The sequence below is a fragment of the Cynocephalus volans genome, chromosome 8, assembly GCF_027409185.1.
Source record: "Cynocephalus volans isolate mCynVol1 chromosome 8, mCynVol1.pri, whole genome shotgun sequence".
Classification (NCBI taxonomy): domain Eukaryota; kingdom Metazoa; phylum Chordata; class Mammalia; order Dermoptera; family Cynocephalidae; genus Cynocephalus; species Cynocephalus volans.
In genome coordinates, this window is record NC_084467.1 from 85876660 (window position 1) to 85889724 (window position 13065).

Here is a 13065-nt window from a genome sequence, read left to right on the forward strand (position 1 = left end):
CTGTGTCTTTTGATTGAGGAATTTAAGCCTTTTACATTGAGAGTTGTTATTGAAAGGTGTTGATTTATTCCTAGCATTTTATTGGTTGTTTGGTTTTCTTAGATATCTTTTGTTCCTTGCTTTCTGATTTACTGTTTGGTTTTTGTATTTCTTGGTTCCTTAGGTTGTAGATAGCATTTTTGTTTGTTTGTTTTCTCTTCATGAATGCCATTTTCATTATATTAGTGGGGTTTGATTTTTCTTGGGTTTGTATGGCAGTGGTAGTTATTTTTCAGGAACCAAACCCAGTACTCCCTTGAGGATTTCTTGTAAGGGTGGCCTTGTGCTAGTGAACTCCTGCAGTTTTTGTTTGTCTGAGAAATATACTATTTGCCCTTCATTTCGGAAGGATAGCCTTGCAGGGTAGAGTATTCTTGGCTGGCAATCTCTCTCTTTTAGTATTTTGAATATATCATCCCATTCCTTTCTAGCTTTTAGGGTTTGTGATGAAAAGTCTGATGATAGCCTGATTGGGGCTCCCTTATAGGTGATTTGACGCTTCTCTCTTGCAGCTTTTAACATTCTCTCTTTGTCTCAGTTTTGCCAATTTGACTATAACATGTCTTGGAGAGGGCCTTTTTGGGTTGAATATGTTTGGAGATCGTTGAGCTTCCTGGATCTGAAGATCTGTGATTTTTCCTATACCTGGGCAGTTTTCTGCCTCTAATTTGTTGAATATTTTTTCAATGCAATCTCCATTTTCCTCCGCTTCTGGAATACCCATGACTCGGATATTTGAGCGTTTAAGGTTGTCTGATATCTCTCTCAGATTTTCATCAACGTCTTTGATTCTTTTTTCTTTTTTTTTTGTCTGCTTGTGTTATTTCAAACAGCCCATCTTCAAGTTCAGAGGTTCTCTCTTCAACTTCAACAAGCCTGCTGGTTAAACTCTCCGTTGTGTTTTTTATTTCGCTGAATAACTTCTTCAGTTCGGCAAGTTCTGCTACACTTTTCTTCAGGACATTGATTTCCTTGTACATTTCCTCTTTCAGTTCCTGTACACTTTTCCTCATTTCATCATGATGTCTAGCTGAGTTTTCTTGTATCTCATTCAGTTTCCTTCGAATTATCACTCGAAATTCCTTGTCAGTCATTTCAAGGGCTTCTTGTTCTATAGGATCTCGAGTTTGAGATTTATTAACTTTTGGTGGTGTACTTTCTTGATTTTTTGTATTTCTGATATCTTTTTTTGATATTTATTCATTGTGGCAGGGGGTCCCACAATCCACCAGTTTGAGACTATTGACTAACTAAGATGTTTCTTTGGTTGCCAATTTGATATGGCTACCTCCGTGACTGCTCAGTTGGCCTCTAGTGCCATGTGTGTGTGGTTGCCTCGGGTCTTGGGTCTCTCCGGGGAGCCACCTCTCTGGTCAGCTTGGACTCTGCTGGGCTTCTGGATCACAGGGCGGTACCGCAGGGTGTGTGGTCTCTGCTGAGCTTCCACTTCTCATGCAGGACTTCTCACTGTTCTGTGCACTCTGGCTCGGGCTGCTGGATCATGCAGCGGTGGCCCCACAGGGTGTGTGGTTTCTTTCGAGTCTCCGCCTCCCTAGCCAGACGTCTCCCCACTCTGTGCGTACTGGGCTGGGCTGTGACGTGTCTTCTGCAACCCTCGTCTATAAGCCAGGCCTTCAAGACCTTGCTCGGCACTGCCTCGCCCAGGAAGTCTACCAGGTTTCTGCAGGTGCAGACGTCCTGTCACTCTGGGTGCCTTTGTAGCACTGTGTAGATCTTTCTCGGGACTTATCACCTTCCTCCTGGTATCGTGGTTTTTTGTGTACTTGTCTTGTCTCCCACACCGGAGCGTGAGCTCCTCGGGGGAGGAGCCCGCAGCACACAGTTCACCTTTAAATTCCCCCAGCGCGGACCGACTCCGGTGCCTGCCCGCAGTCAGCTCTCCGGCAGGTTCAAGCAAACTCGGGAACGCTCCAACCACACTATTCCTAACCAGAAATTGGTTAGGCGATTTTCCGAACTGGTGGCCGCAGAGATGGTATCTGCCTCCCGGTAACAGGAAGTTTACCAGGGCCAGAGCCCAGGGTGCAGTGGAGTGACTGTCGGCCCCGCCCATACTTCCTTGCCCTCCCGACCCTGGCCGGGGATGCCCCACGCCACCAGCTCCGCCAGAGAACCATGGAGGGAGTGGTAGGGGAGGCCAGCCCGCAGGCCCCGGGAAGCCCCACGCCGGGGCAAGCAAGTGTAAAGGCTCAGTGAGGAGCCTGACCTGGGCGAGGAGGACAGGCCTGGCCAAGCCAGGCTAACCGCCACCACTTGAGAAAATGGAGGCAGCCCTGGGGCCAGTGAGTGGCCTGGTGGGGCAGGCGGAAGCCGGGCGGGTATCCGCCCCCCAAGCAGGGCCGGGCCGGGGGTCACTCCCAGAGCTGGGCCGGGCCGGGCAGCTTCCTCTCTGCCTCCACGTCATCGCCGTCCCTGTCCTCGGCCGCTGCCGCCTCAGGCTGCTCACTCAGTCCACAGCGCGGCTCGGTCACTCCCAGGAATCTTCTTTTATGCCAGCCTGAAACCTCGAATCCTGAGTAGGGGAGCTGGCCGCTGCAGCTAAGAAACAGTTCTTTTCCTGCTCCACACTTGAAAGCTGTTGCCTGTAAATGAGCTGATTTTTTGTTTTAATTACAAAAATCTGAAAAATGCTAGAGGCATTTGTTTTACTTTTCCTTCTTCCCTCCTCCCACATGTATACTTCCAGTTTTAATACTCATCACATAAGTAGGTGAATGAAAAAAAAAATGTAAATACTAAGAAAACAAATCTAGTGTACAGGTACAGAAAAAATAAAACATGATGCAAAAGTTGATATATTCCAGAAATGCAAAAATTAATATAATTCAACATATAAAGTGAACATAAGTTTTTTAAAAGGGCAATTGAGAATTTTAAGACCTTTTCTTTATTAAAATATTTTTTAAAGCTTAATAAAATTTGGCAATCTAAGAGTAGAAAAATAAAATATTTATTCAATATGATTAAAAATGCTATCTCTTAGACAAGAAAAAAAGTCTATGTATTTCACAATCACTCTTTTTTAACATACTAAAGATTCCAGCCACTGAAATAGTGTAAGAAAAGAATATATAATGCACAAATAACAGATAGAATTCTCATTATTTTCTTGTAACATGATATTTGACTTGAAAAATTCATCTTAGAACTAACAAGAACTAATTGTGTATTTGATATGAAATAAATTGAAATTATTCAATAGGAAATGCAGCTAAATGAGAGAGTTGCGAGTAGAGATGATGAACTGAACTTGATTCTAGAAATGATTAGTTTATATTATTTGTATGATAGATACGTTTATTCAAGTACTAAGAATACAGGACTGGAGTTCAAAAGAAGGATGATTCTAGGCGGTTCTAGTATTTGGCACATTACTTGGCAAAAGTAAGTTAAATAAATGAAACATCCCTACTAGAAAGAAAAAGAAAAAGTAGAAGAATAAACAAGATAATGCTAGACAATGAAAGCAAAATATAAATACACACATATACTCATCTAAGAGAATTTATGTGCCATATGCTGCATAGGAGTCTTACAGTATGAACCGAGAGAAAAGTTCTTCTCATTGCCAGGAAATTACTGCTAACTTTGAAACATATAATGTTAGCTGAGATGGACAGACAGAAGGCAGATTGTAAGAAGAATCTGGGTGATAAGGAAAAGGAGGTAAGAAGTGTAGACAGCTTTTTAAAAATGTACCCTCCTATGGCTAATATTGACAGATCAGCAAGAGTATCTCTCATCAATAGATGCAAGTCCCCAAAGTGAAAAAGAATCTCTTTGCTGTCTCTCCTCCGAACTATATACATAATTGATTGTTCATAAAGCAAGTTTGAATTCTTTATCTCCTTTGCATCTTTAAACAACCTGAGATGGACAAGACAGTATTATTAACTTCCTCTTTAAGATAGGTTCTAATTTTTTTCTCGATAACACAATAAATTCATAGGGTTTAAAATTAAAATTACAAAATGGTGATAAATTCTTCCCACACCTCCCCAAAGGCAATCTGCCCTATCAGACTCTCCCATCATTCCAGAAATTCTCTATGTATATAAAAATAGATGTTTATATTTTACACAAATGGTAGTAGCTACTTTTTCATTTGAACATATGTTGACCAAGGCTAAAGATATTAATTGACTTTGACAAGGCTATCTGACTATAAAATTAGAAAGTGGCATGACTGTAGCTAAAATGTATATTTTCTGGCACTGGGTACATTGCCTACTATTATGTCTTGATGAGTTTTCAAAAGAGTATTGGGTATGCCCTAATTTATGCAATATACCTGGTAGTTCAAAAACTGAATTCAATCTTGCAACTATTTGTAAGATAAATTTAGAAATGCCTTATACTAATTTCTAATTCATCTTCAATTTGTAGTAACACCAAATATATTAGTTTGAAATTTCAAAAAAATAATCATTTCCTTATTTAATGAGATTTAGGTAAAAACAAATTCAAGATGAAATATATTTAAAGAGCTTTTCAGAATATACTTTTGTAAAGTAAATAACTGCCCCTAAATTGTCTATTTTGAACATTGTAATTTTGAATATTGGGTTTTCATAAAATTGTGCACATCTGCACTGCATTTTTGCTATCAGACATTTTGTTTAGTGATTATATATAAATGTTTCATCATCCGACCTCTGCAAATAAAATGTAATTATAATTGTGAAAGCACAAAGTATTGTTTTAAGTAGTTCCCCTTTCTTTGACTAATTTCAAGTGTCATTGGTAAATGCAACAGCCATCAGTAGTTTGTTAATCATTTTTCAAAGTATCCTCTGCAAATACTTACAGAGTGTATTATGTAAATCATGGTACATTACTGATAATCTATTGTGTTATGTCTATTACAGAAAATTAACATTTGTGAAACAAAAATAGCATATGTTTAAGTGAAGAGCCAGAGCATAATACTCTTAATTAGTAGAAAAGAATCAGAATATCTAAAGCTATATTCTAAAACTGCAGCGTGTCAATTTTTTGACCATCTTTAAAAGAACACTATTTATTTTGCAAAACTATGACAAATACAAAGCTGTTGCTTTCTACCCCACTGATTTACTACTTATGCTGAGAAAGGATTATCACATTAACACTACTGACAAGCTGCATATAATAAATAAAATAAACCTCTCTAAAACATAATGTTCCCAATTGTGAAATACTAATGTGTCAGAGTGCACACAACTTGCATGAAAAAATGAGACTGAAGAAACCAAATCCTTCTATTAGCTGCACTGAACCCCTAAAGCAATGTAAGAATTTGTTTCTTACAGACAATTAATCACATGCAGGCGTGCCAGATGAGAACTATTGATTGCCCTTTTCCAGACTAGTGGCATTCAGACAGTAGACAGACAAATGCCCTAAGCAAAGGGAAGCATCTTTCTGCTTCTGCCTGGTGTAGCTTTTAATTGTTCTTTCCTAAAATGCATGGCATTTGCTGTTAATCTTTAGTGTACAGCTTACTCCTTTCCTTTTGCGGAACACACATATAAGTGTTATGTTTTTCATTTACCTTTACACCAAGGTTCTTCATAAGTTCAATCTCAAAATTCACTACATCATATGGCAGCCGGAACTGAGGGATTTCAGAAGTACTTAAAAAAAAAAAAAAGAAGAAGAATCATTGGCGGAAAAATCACCAATCTTAAAAAATGCTACATGTCTTTACTGATCAGTATTAGCGTATTTATATGTCACATAATGTGAATGTGAGGACATCCACATTTTTATTTTTATTAGCATGGCAAAATATTACATGGAATAAAGCTACAGTAGAAACTGATATTAATAAAAATAAATAAATTATCAACAATGGAAAATAATAAATATAAAATGGTCAAAAGCAACTGCAATGCTTTTAACTTCAGTAAGGTTTTTAGTTGATTTAATTAATAACAATTCTATAAATTCCTAAGATAACAAAATCTTAAAAACTAAAAATTAGTTGAAAGTATATATAGAGTTTAATACAAGGGTAATTCAAAAAGTTTGTGGTAAATAAAGTTAAAAGATAACACAAATTTTTCCATGAACTTTTTTGTATATGAAGTCTTCAAAATGTTCATGGAAGGATTCATATTACCATTTAATTCAACTTTTCCATGAACTTTTTGAAGTACTCTTATCACACACTGTTTTAGTCCATTTTGTGCTGTCTGAAACTGGGTAATTTATAAAGAAGACAGGTTTATTTGGCCTACGATTCTGGGACAGCTGCATCTGGCACAGGCCTCAGGCTGCTTCTACTCATGGCGGAAAAGAGGAAGGCAGCTGGCAGGTACAAGCAGATCACATGGCGAGAGAGGAAGCAAGAGAGAGAGAGAAAGAGGAGGTGCCAGGGCCCTTTAAACAATCAGGTCTCACGGGAACTAACAGAGCAACTAATAGAGCGAGAACTCACTCACTACCCCTCTTCCCCCAGGGAGAACATTAATCCATTCATGAGGGATCTGCCCCCATGACTCAATCAGTTTCCAACACTGCCACATTAGAGATCAAATTTCCACATGAGTTTTGGAGGGGACAATACACTCAAACTCCATCACACACACATATACAAACACATCATATATTCCATAAATATACCTCTAGCTTTTTGAGATTCAAATGTACAATTTTGTATTACCAAGCTGTTTAGAATATTATAGAATCAGTTCCATGTGATCTACAGAATATTTTCACCAGCAAACCAATAGAAGTAAAACAGTCTCCTTTTGTAAAAGCAATAAGTATCCTGAAAGGATACAGTCATTAAAAAGTAACCTTATTTGATATCAGTGTTCATTGCCTATACTTAAAAAAAAAAAGATCACGAGACCTATAGTACTATTATTTCATATTATTATTATTATATAGTAGTATAATAGTTTAGATAATTAAAGGTAAGCTCAAATAACTTTTCAATGTTTTATAGCAATAGAAAGGCTACATGTGTTCGTGAATATATACCAATTCACATTCTTCTGTTTATTCAACAGGCATTTATAAAGTGCCAGGCACAGTGTAAGCTGCAATGATTTGACAATAAATTTTACCAAATTCATGCAATGAAATAAGGTACATGCAATGAAAGAGATATATCCAGGAATTACAGAGATTAATCTGTAAATTAAATAAATAATTGTTGAAGAAGAATCTTCTGTATTATCTAACGCAAAGTCTTCCAAAGTGCATATGCAACCTTTTCATTCTTTGGTAACTTAAGAACTTGATTATTCAATTTAATTCCATCCAATCAGCAAGGAACCATGCTCAGTGTTATAGAAAATGCAAAGTGTTAAACAGCATAACATCAGGGAATTTTCCATCTGGTTAGGAATATAAGATTATATGTAAGAATAAATTTGGGCCACATTACCTCAGGGTCCTTCAAATGCTCTGGGTACCACAGAAGGCTTTGCCTTCAAAGGCTGAGCAGAAAGATTCTTAACTATTATAGGTTGTATGTGGACACAGACAGACACGCAACTTCAGGCATGAGGTTTGGTGGGAGAAAGATTAAAAATGAACTAAAATTGGGATCTGATGCAGGTCCTCAAAAGGCTGGACAGAAAAGCAAAAACCATGGGCAGTGAATAAAGAATTCCAGCCAAATAAACCAACTACAGCAAGATGAAATTTCTTAAATATATGCAGACACAATGTGAGGCTGAGCACCTTCCTATAAGCAAGCCCTACTCTGGGATTTTTATGGGATCTAAGTAGAATATATGCAGTAGAGAGAAAAAAAAAAAATGGTGCTAGGGCAGGCCAGTAGTTCTAATTTAAGAAATAACTCTGAAAGAGCAGGTTACATATGATCCAGCAATCCCACTGCTGGGTATATACACAAAGGAATGGAAATCATTGTGTCGAAGGGATACCTGCACTCCCATGTTCATCACAGCTCTGTTTACAATAGTCAAGACATGGAACCAACCTAAATGTCCATCGATGGATGACTGGATAAGGAAAATGTATATATACACCATGGAATACTACTCAGCCATAAAAATAATGAAATTCTGCCATTCACAGCAACATGGATGAGCTTGGAGAAAATTATATTAAGTGAAATAAGCCAGGCACAGAAAGAGAAATACTGCATGTTCTCATTCATAAGTGGGAGTAAAGAAAAAAGGCAAAGAGAGAGAGAGAGAAAGGAAGGGAGGAAGGGAGGGAGGAAGGGAGGGAGGGAGGGAGGAAGGGAGGAAGGGAGGGACGGAGGGAGGGAAGGACCACAATAACACACCAAACTTTCAGAAGGAGAAAACGGATCTATGGTCACTAGAAGCAGTAAAGGTGGAGGTGGAGGGGGTTAAAGAGAAATTGGGTAATAGACACAAAGAAAGATTATGATTTGTAGTGTTGAACACACTAATAATACTGATTTGATCACGACATACTGTACACAAATACTGATAGTCACTCTGTACCCCATAAATATGTATAACCAAAAATAAATAAAAAATATATTTTTTAAAAAAACCTAAAGTAAAAGGAGAGAACATTGTTATTTGTAGACTTAAGTAAATACTGTACATAAAAATATTTTGTAAACTAGAGAAAGAAAAAAAAAAGGAGCAGGTTATAAGAGCAGGAACAACTTTTCTGTTCTGCAGAAAAAAAGATAGAAGGTCATACTTAACCTAGCAGGAAGAAACCTGAGCAAGGAGGAAAGAGCAGTCATGGTCCACCACAGTATAACTCTAAATGTTGAAGCAGGCACCAGAGGCAAATGGAATGCCAGGCTGCTGAGGCTGCAGCAGCTCTGCTTGGAACCTCATAATCCCCTGAAACCACTGTAGCCAACACTTAGCACAGTGTTAAATAAATGGTGCATGTGTTAAGTGAATAAATACAAGAGAATCGCATTTCCTAGCATCTCTTAGAGGAAATAAGGGGAATGTGAAATACTAAAAAAAACATAGTTAGATTTGGTCATAATCAAGTAGGCAGAAGGTGGGTAAGTGATTATTGATTGTTATAAATGTGACATATTTATATTCACCAATAGAGGAGGTCAGTAAACAAATGGGAGATATACACGTATACACAGTACAATATGACAAATATAAAATACCAAATGTGAACAAGAATGTTTCAAAGGAGGAAAAACTTATTGTGGGATGCGATAATCAGGGCTTTAAATGCCATCAATTTGTGATGACTCTCACATTTTTACCTTAGATCTAAATCCTGGACTTTTATATCCATTTGGGTGTCTAATAGGTATCTCAAATTTATCATGCCTAAAACTAAACTTTGGTTCCTTCCCCTCAGTTTTGGTCCTCAGATAACCCCATGCCATGAGCTGCCCTAGCCCCAAATCTCCTCCTCACACTCTATTCCCTTTTCAGCACCATGCCAGGCCCAGGTGCAGGCAGTGAGGGGGTGCACTGTTTTTACACCATTTAAAAACAATTACAAAATTTACTAAAATTAGCCTGTTTCGTATTATTTCCATGAGATGATAATTCTAGACAGTGTCAGTGATATTCTAAACAATGTCCCCAGCCCCGCAAAAAAACCTTGGTGGGTCTAACTTCTACATAATAGCTATAGTTGCTATAGAGTCTCAGTAATATATATGTAAACAATATTTTTATAAAGATTCTTAACTTACAAATTGTAATTTTACATACTTATGGGGTACAATCTGTTGTTTTGATACATATATAAGTTGCATCATAATCAGATTGGGGTAGTTAATGGATCATGTAACCTCATGTATTTATCATTTCTTTGTGGAGAAAACATTCAAAAGCCTCTCCTCTTACTATTTGGTAATATACAAAACTTAATTGTTAACCACAATCACCCTACTGTGCAATAGAACATCAGAACGTATCCCTCCTATCTAATTGTTCCCCATTTTTAATAAACACGGTGTTCTACAGGGAAGTTAACTGGGAGAACTCCAGTTAAACAGTGGCCACTGGCACATACTGATTCAGTTACAGGCATTCCTCACTCCAACTTCCTGTAGGCAGCAGGTGTCAACACCTCTATGATACTATATGTTCCAGTATTTGAACAGCTGATTTAGAATTCACAAAGTGATAGCATATGAAATAATATGAATTACTTCAATTCTTATCATTTTGTGTGATCACATGGAGTTTTTATTTGTGTTTAAAATGGAAAACAGTGACAGTATGGACTGTATCTTTAATACTAAAATGATTTTCTTGTAATTGTTAATTTTCTGTTTTATAGGATTGCATTAAAAATAATTATTATTACTGATGATTGCATAATTCTTTTTGAAAGTAACTTTATTACATAGACTAGATTATAAGCATGTTTTTAAAAATCCACTAATTTAATACACGAGGCACACCACTAAACTGCCATTTTTATACCCCCTCCCTACATTTATCATCACCTGACATATTCTCTATTAGGTTTATTGTTTGTTTATTGTCTGACTCCCCATCACTAGAATATAAGCCCCATGGGAACAGATAATTTACCTTGTTCACTTTTGTAGCTCTAGTGCCAGAAATAATGACTAGCATATAGTAGGTGATCAATAAATATTGAAGGAAGGAAGGGAGCAAGGGAGGGAGGAAGGAACGAAGGAAGGAAGACAGGTCAATATCAGGTCATGGAGGTCTTCCTGTGCCAGGCCAGATCCTTTATCTCTTAGGTTATGGGGAGTTATTGAAAGATTTCAAGTACAAGAGTGATATAATCAGATTTGGAAACTAAAATAGATTTGAAAAGGCATATCAGGAAGCCAAGAGAACTTTTTGGAAGCTACTGGTACAGGAAGTGTGAGGTAAAGGACACCAGAGCTGGAGAGTTGAGAAGACCTATTAGAAAGTATTCACAAAATACAATGCCAGGATACTGAAGAGTAGTACAGATTGTTCCCATATTTTTTTAGTGATGCCATCCCCTGAGATCGCAAACTCAGAAAGAAGAGCAACACTAGTGTGGTGAGATTTATGAAGAGATGTTCAGAATTGAAATGTACGAGTCTGTTGCTCAGGACAGAGACAAAGTTCAGGGAAGACACAGATTTTTAAATAATTTGCACATAGATGATAATTGAAACCATGAGAGTAAGTGAGATTACCCCTGAAAACTGCGTGGTGAGAAAGAGAATAAAAGGACAGATGACAGAATCTGATAAGGATTCCTTCCAAAGTTTGTTGTACTTATGAAAACAAGCTTTTCTTCTTCTATCTGTGCTCTTTTAGCAACCTACCTAATATTCCAAAAGAAATATTTTCTTGTGGCAACCATAAATCCTTCAGTACAGTCAGTGGAATGTGAGATAACATGGAAAAAAATAGTCTTTCTTCTATGTTCATGTTTCTTTCGTGTAATGGAATTTACCTTTAACAACCCCTTTCCATTCTTTTTAAAGCATAGTTCTCATACTTTGACAGAGCTTTGTTTAGGTTCATTATTGTACCGCCACTAGACGTTAAATGTGCACTGTATCACACATTCTAAAATATTTCCTATTGCTACAACTATTTCATATAGACCCCATTTCTCTTTATTGCCAATCAACAGGAAATGCAACAGACATAATGAAAACTTGTAACTTTTGAAACAGCTAAGGCAAAGGACAGCATTATCCTATCTTGCCTAACAAAAATGTTATAATTCATATATTTTAATTTTTAAGTAAAAGAAAAACATCAGAAAGTATATAATATATGTGCATGCATACATATAATCTCTAAATACCATTTTGCTTATCTGTTACCCTAATATCAAGCCCTTTTAACCCTTTTAAACTCATGTCCTAAAAAGAAATGCCATGGTAGGAGAAAAATATAACTACTGATTATTTTACAAATTTGTTGCAATATCAAAAATACTTGATCAATTGTGTTCAATGCAATAGGAATTAAGTCTGGATATCTATCACTGACTGTAGTGATTTTTTTAAAAAGTGGTTGTGATACTAATTCACCAGGAATAAAAGAATCTGTTTGGATGCAAAGAGAAGGAAAGATAAAACTTGACATCACCTCTTTAAGCAATTGATTTCAAATACAAAGTTAACTTAATCTTTTTTTAGCCACTTTGAAGATACAAGAGAATGAGAAGCCTTTGTAAGCGATAAAATAAATTAACAGAAAAGTTTTGTGGTTGTAATTCTGGCTAAACTCCAGTGTCAGTTTTTATAATCAGTGACATGCCTCTACCATGGGCACCGTACACATGAGACTGATTAAACACTTCATATTGTCCCTAGATTCTGGGAAGATTCAAAGGCAAAAGAAAGAAAATAAATATTTTCAAAAACAACAAAAAAACGCTTTGTTATGTCATGTATCCAAGAGCATCTATCCCACTAGAAAATGTTCAGCAAATATGTAAAAACACAAGTTTAGTGCTAATTTATATGATTTAGTAATGTCTATCCTGCATTTGAATTAAAAAATTTTTTTAAAAAAAGAGAGAGAAATGCTTACAACCATAACCTTCTACCAAAATTGGCAACACAGAATTATTACAAACGGGGCTGTTTCCATTTTAGGCTGCTGTGAAAATGCAATTAAGGGGCAAAGATATTTTCTCCTAGTCTACCAAACTCCACGACAATTAAGTTCATATTTTTAAAATTAGCTCACATATCCACTGATGTGTATAACTGAAAAAAAAATACAATGCTAATACATATATTGTTAATAGATTGTTTTTCCTAATTAATAAAGCTCTGGTGAAATGCAGTTAAAAAAGATAATCTAAAACCTTTCAGCAAAATAATATATAGAGTATTTTGCTTTCTGTGAAAAAAAACATAAAATATGTGTAATCTCTTAAAAGTCATAATGGTAAAACATCAATATAGAAAAATAATTATTTCTTGACATTCAGGTTATTTATGCTTCATATCGTCTCTAAAGTGTCTTCCTAGTATGTAATATTTTTGCTTGATGATTCAGTCAAATACTTTTATATTAATGATAGCTTATATATCAATGTACATGTCAATAAATATATAAAAATATTAATATCAATGTATAAAATATTAAT

At 36.3% G+C, this 13065-nt stretch overlaps 1 protein-coding gene across 1 annotated transcript in view; it reads right to left on the reverse strand.

The window, feature by feature from the left end:
- DPYD (dihydropyrimidine dehydrogenase) overlaps positions 1 to 13065 on the reverse strand; it is an 855274-nt gene that overhangs the window by 594150 nt on the left and 248059 nt on the right. The window contains exon 7 of the mRNA XM_063105846.1: positions 5594 to 5675. Within this exon, the coding sequence (XP_062961916.1) occupies positions 5594 to 5675 (82 nt within the window). The remainder of the gene's footprint in view (positions 1 to 5593; positions 5676 to 13065) is intronic.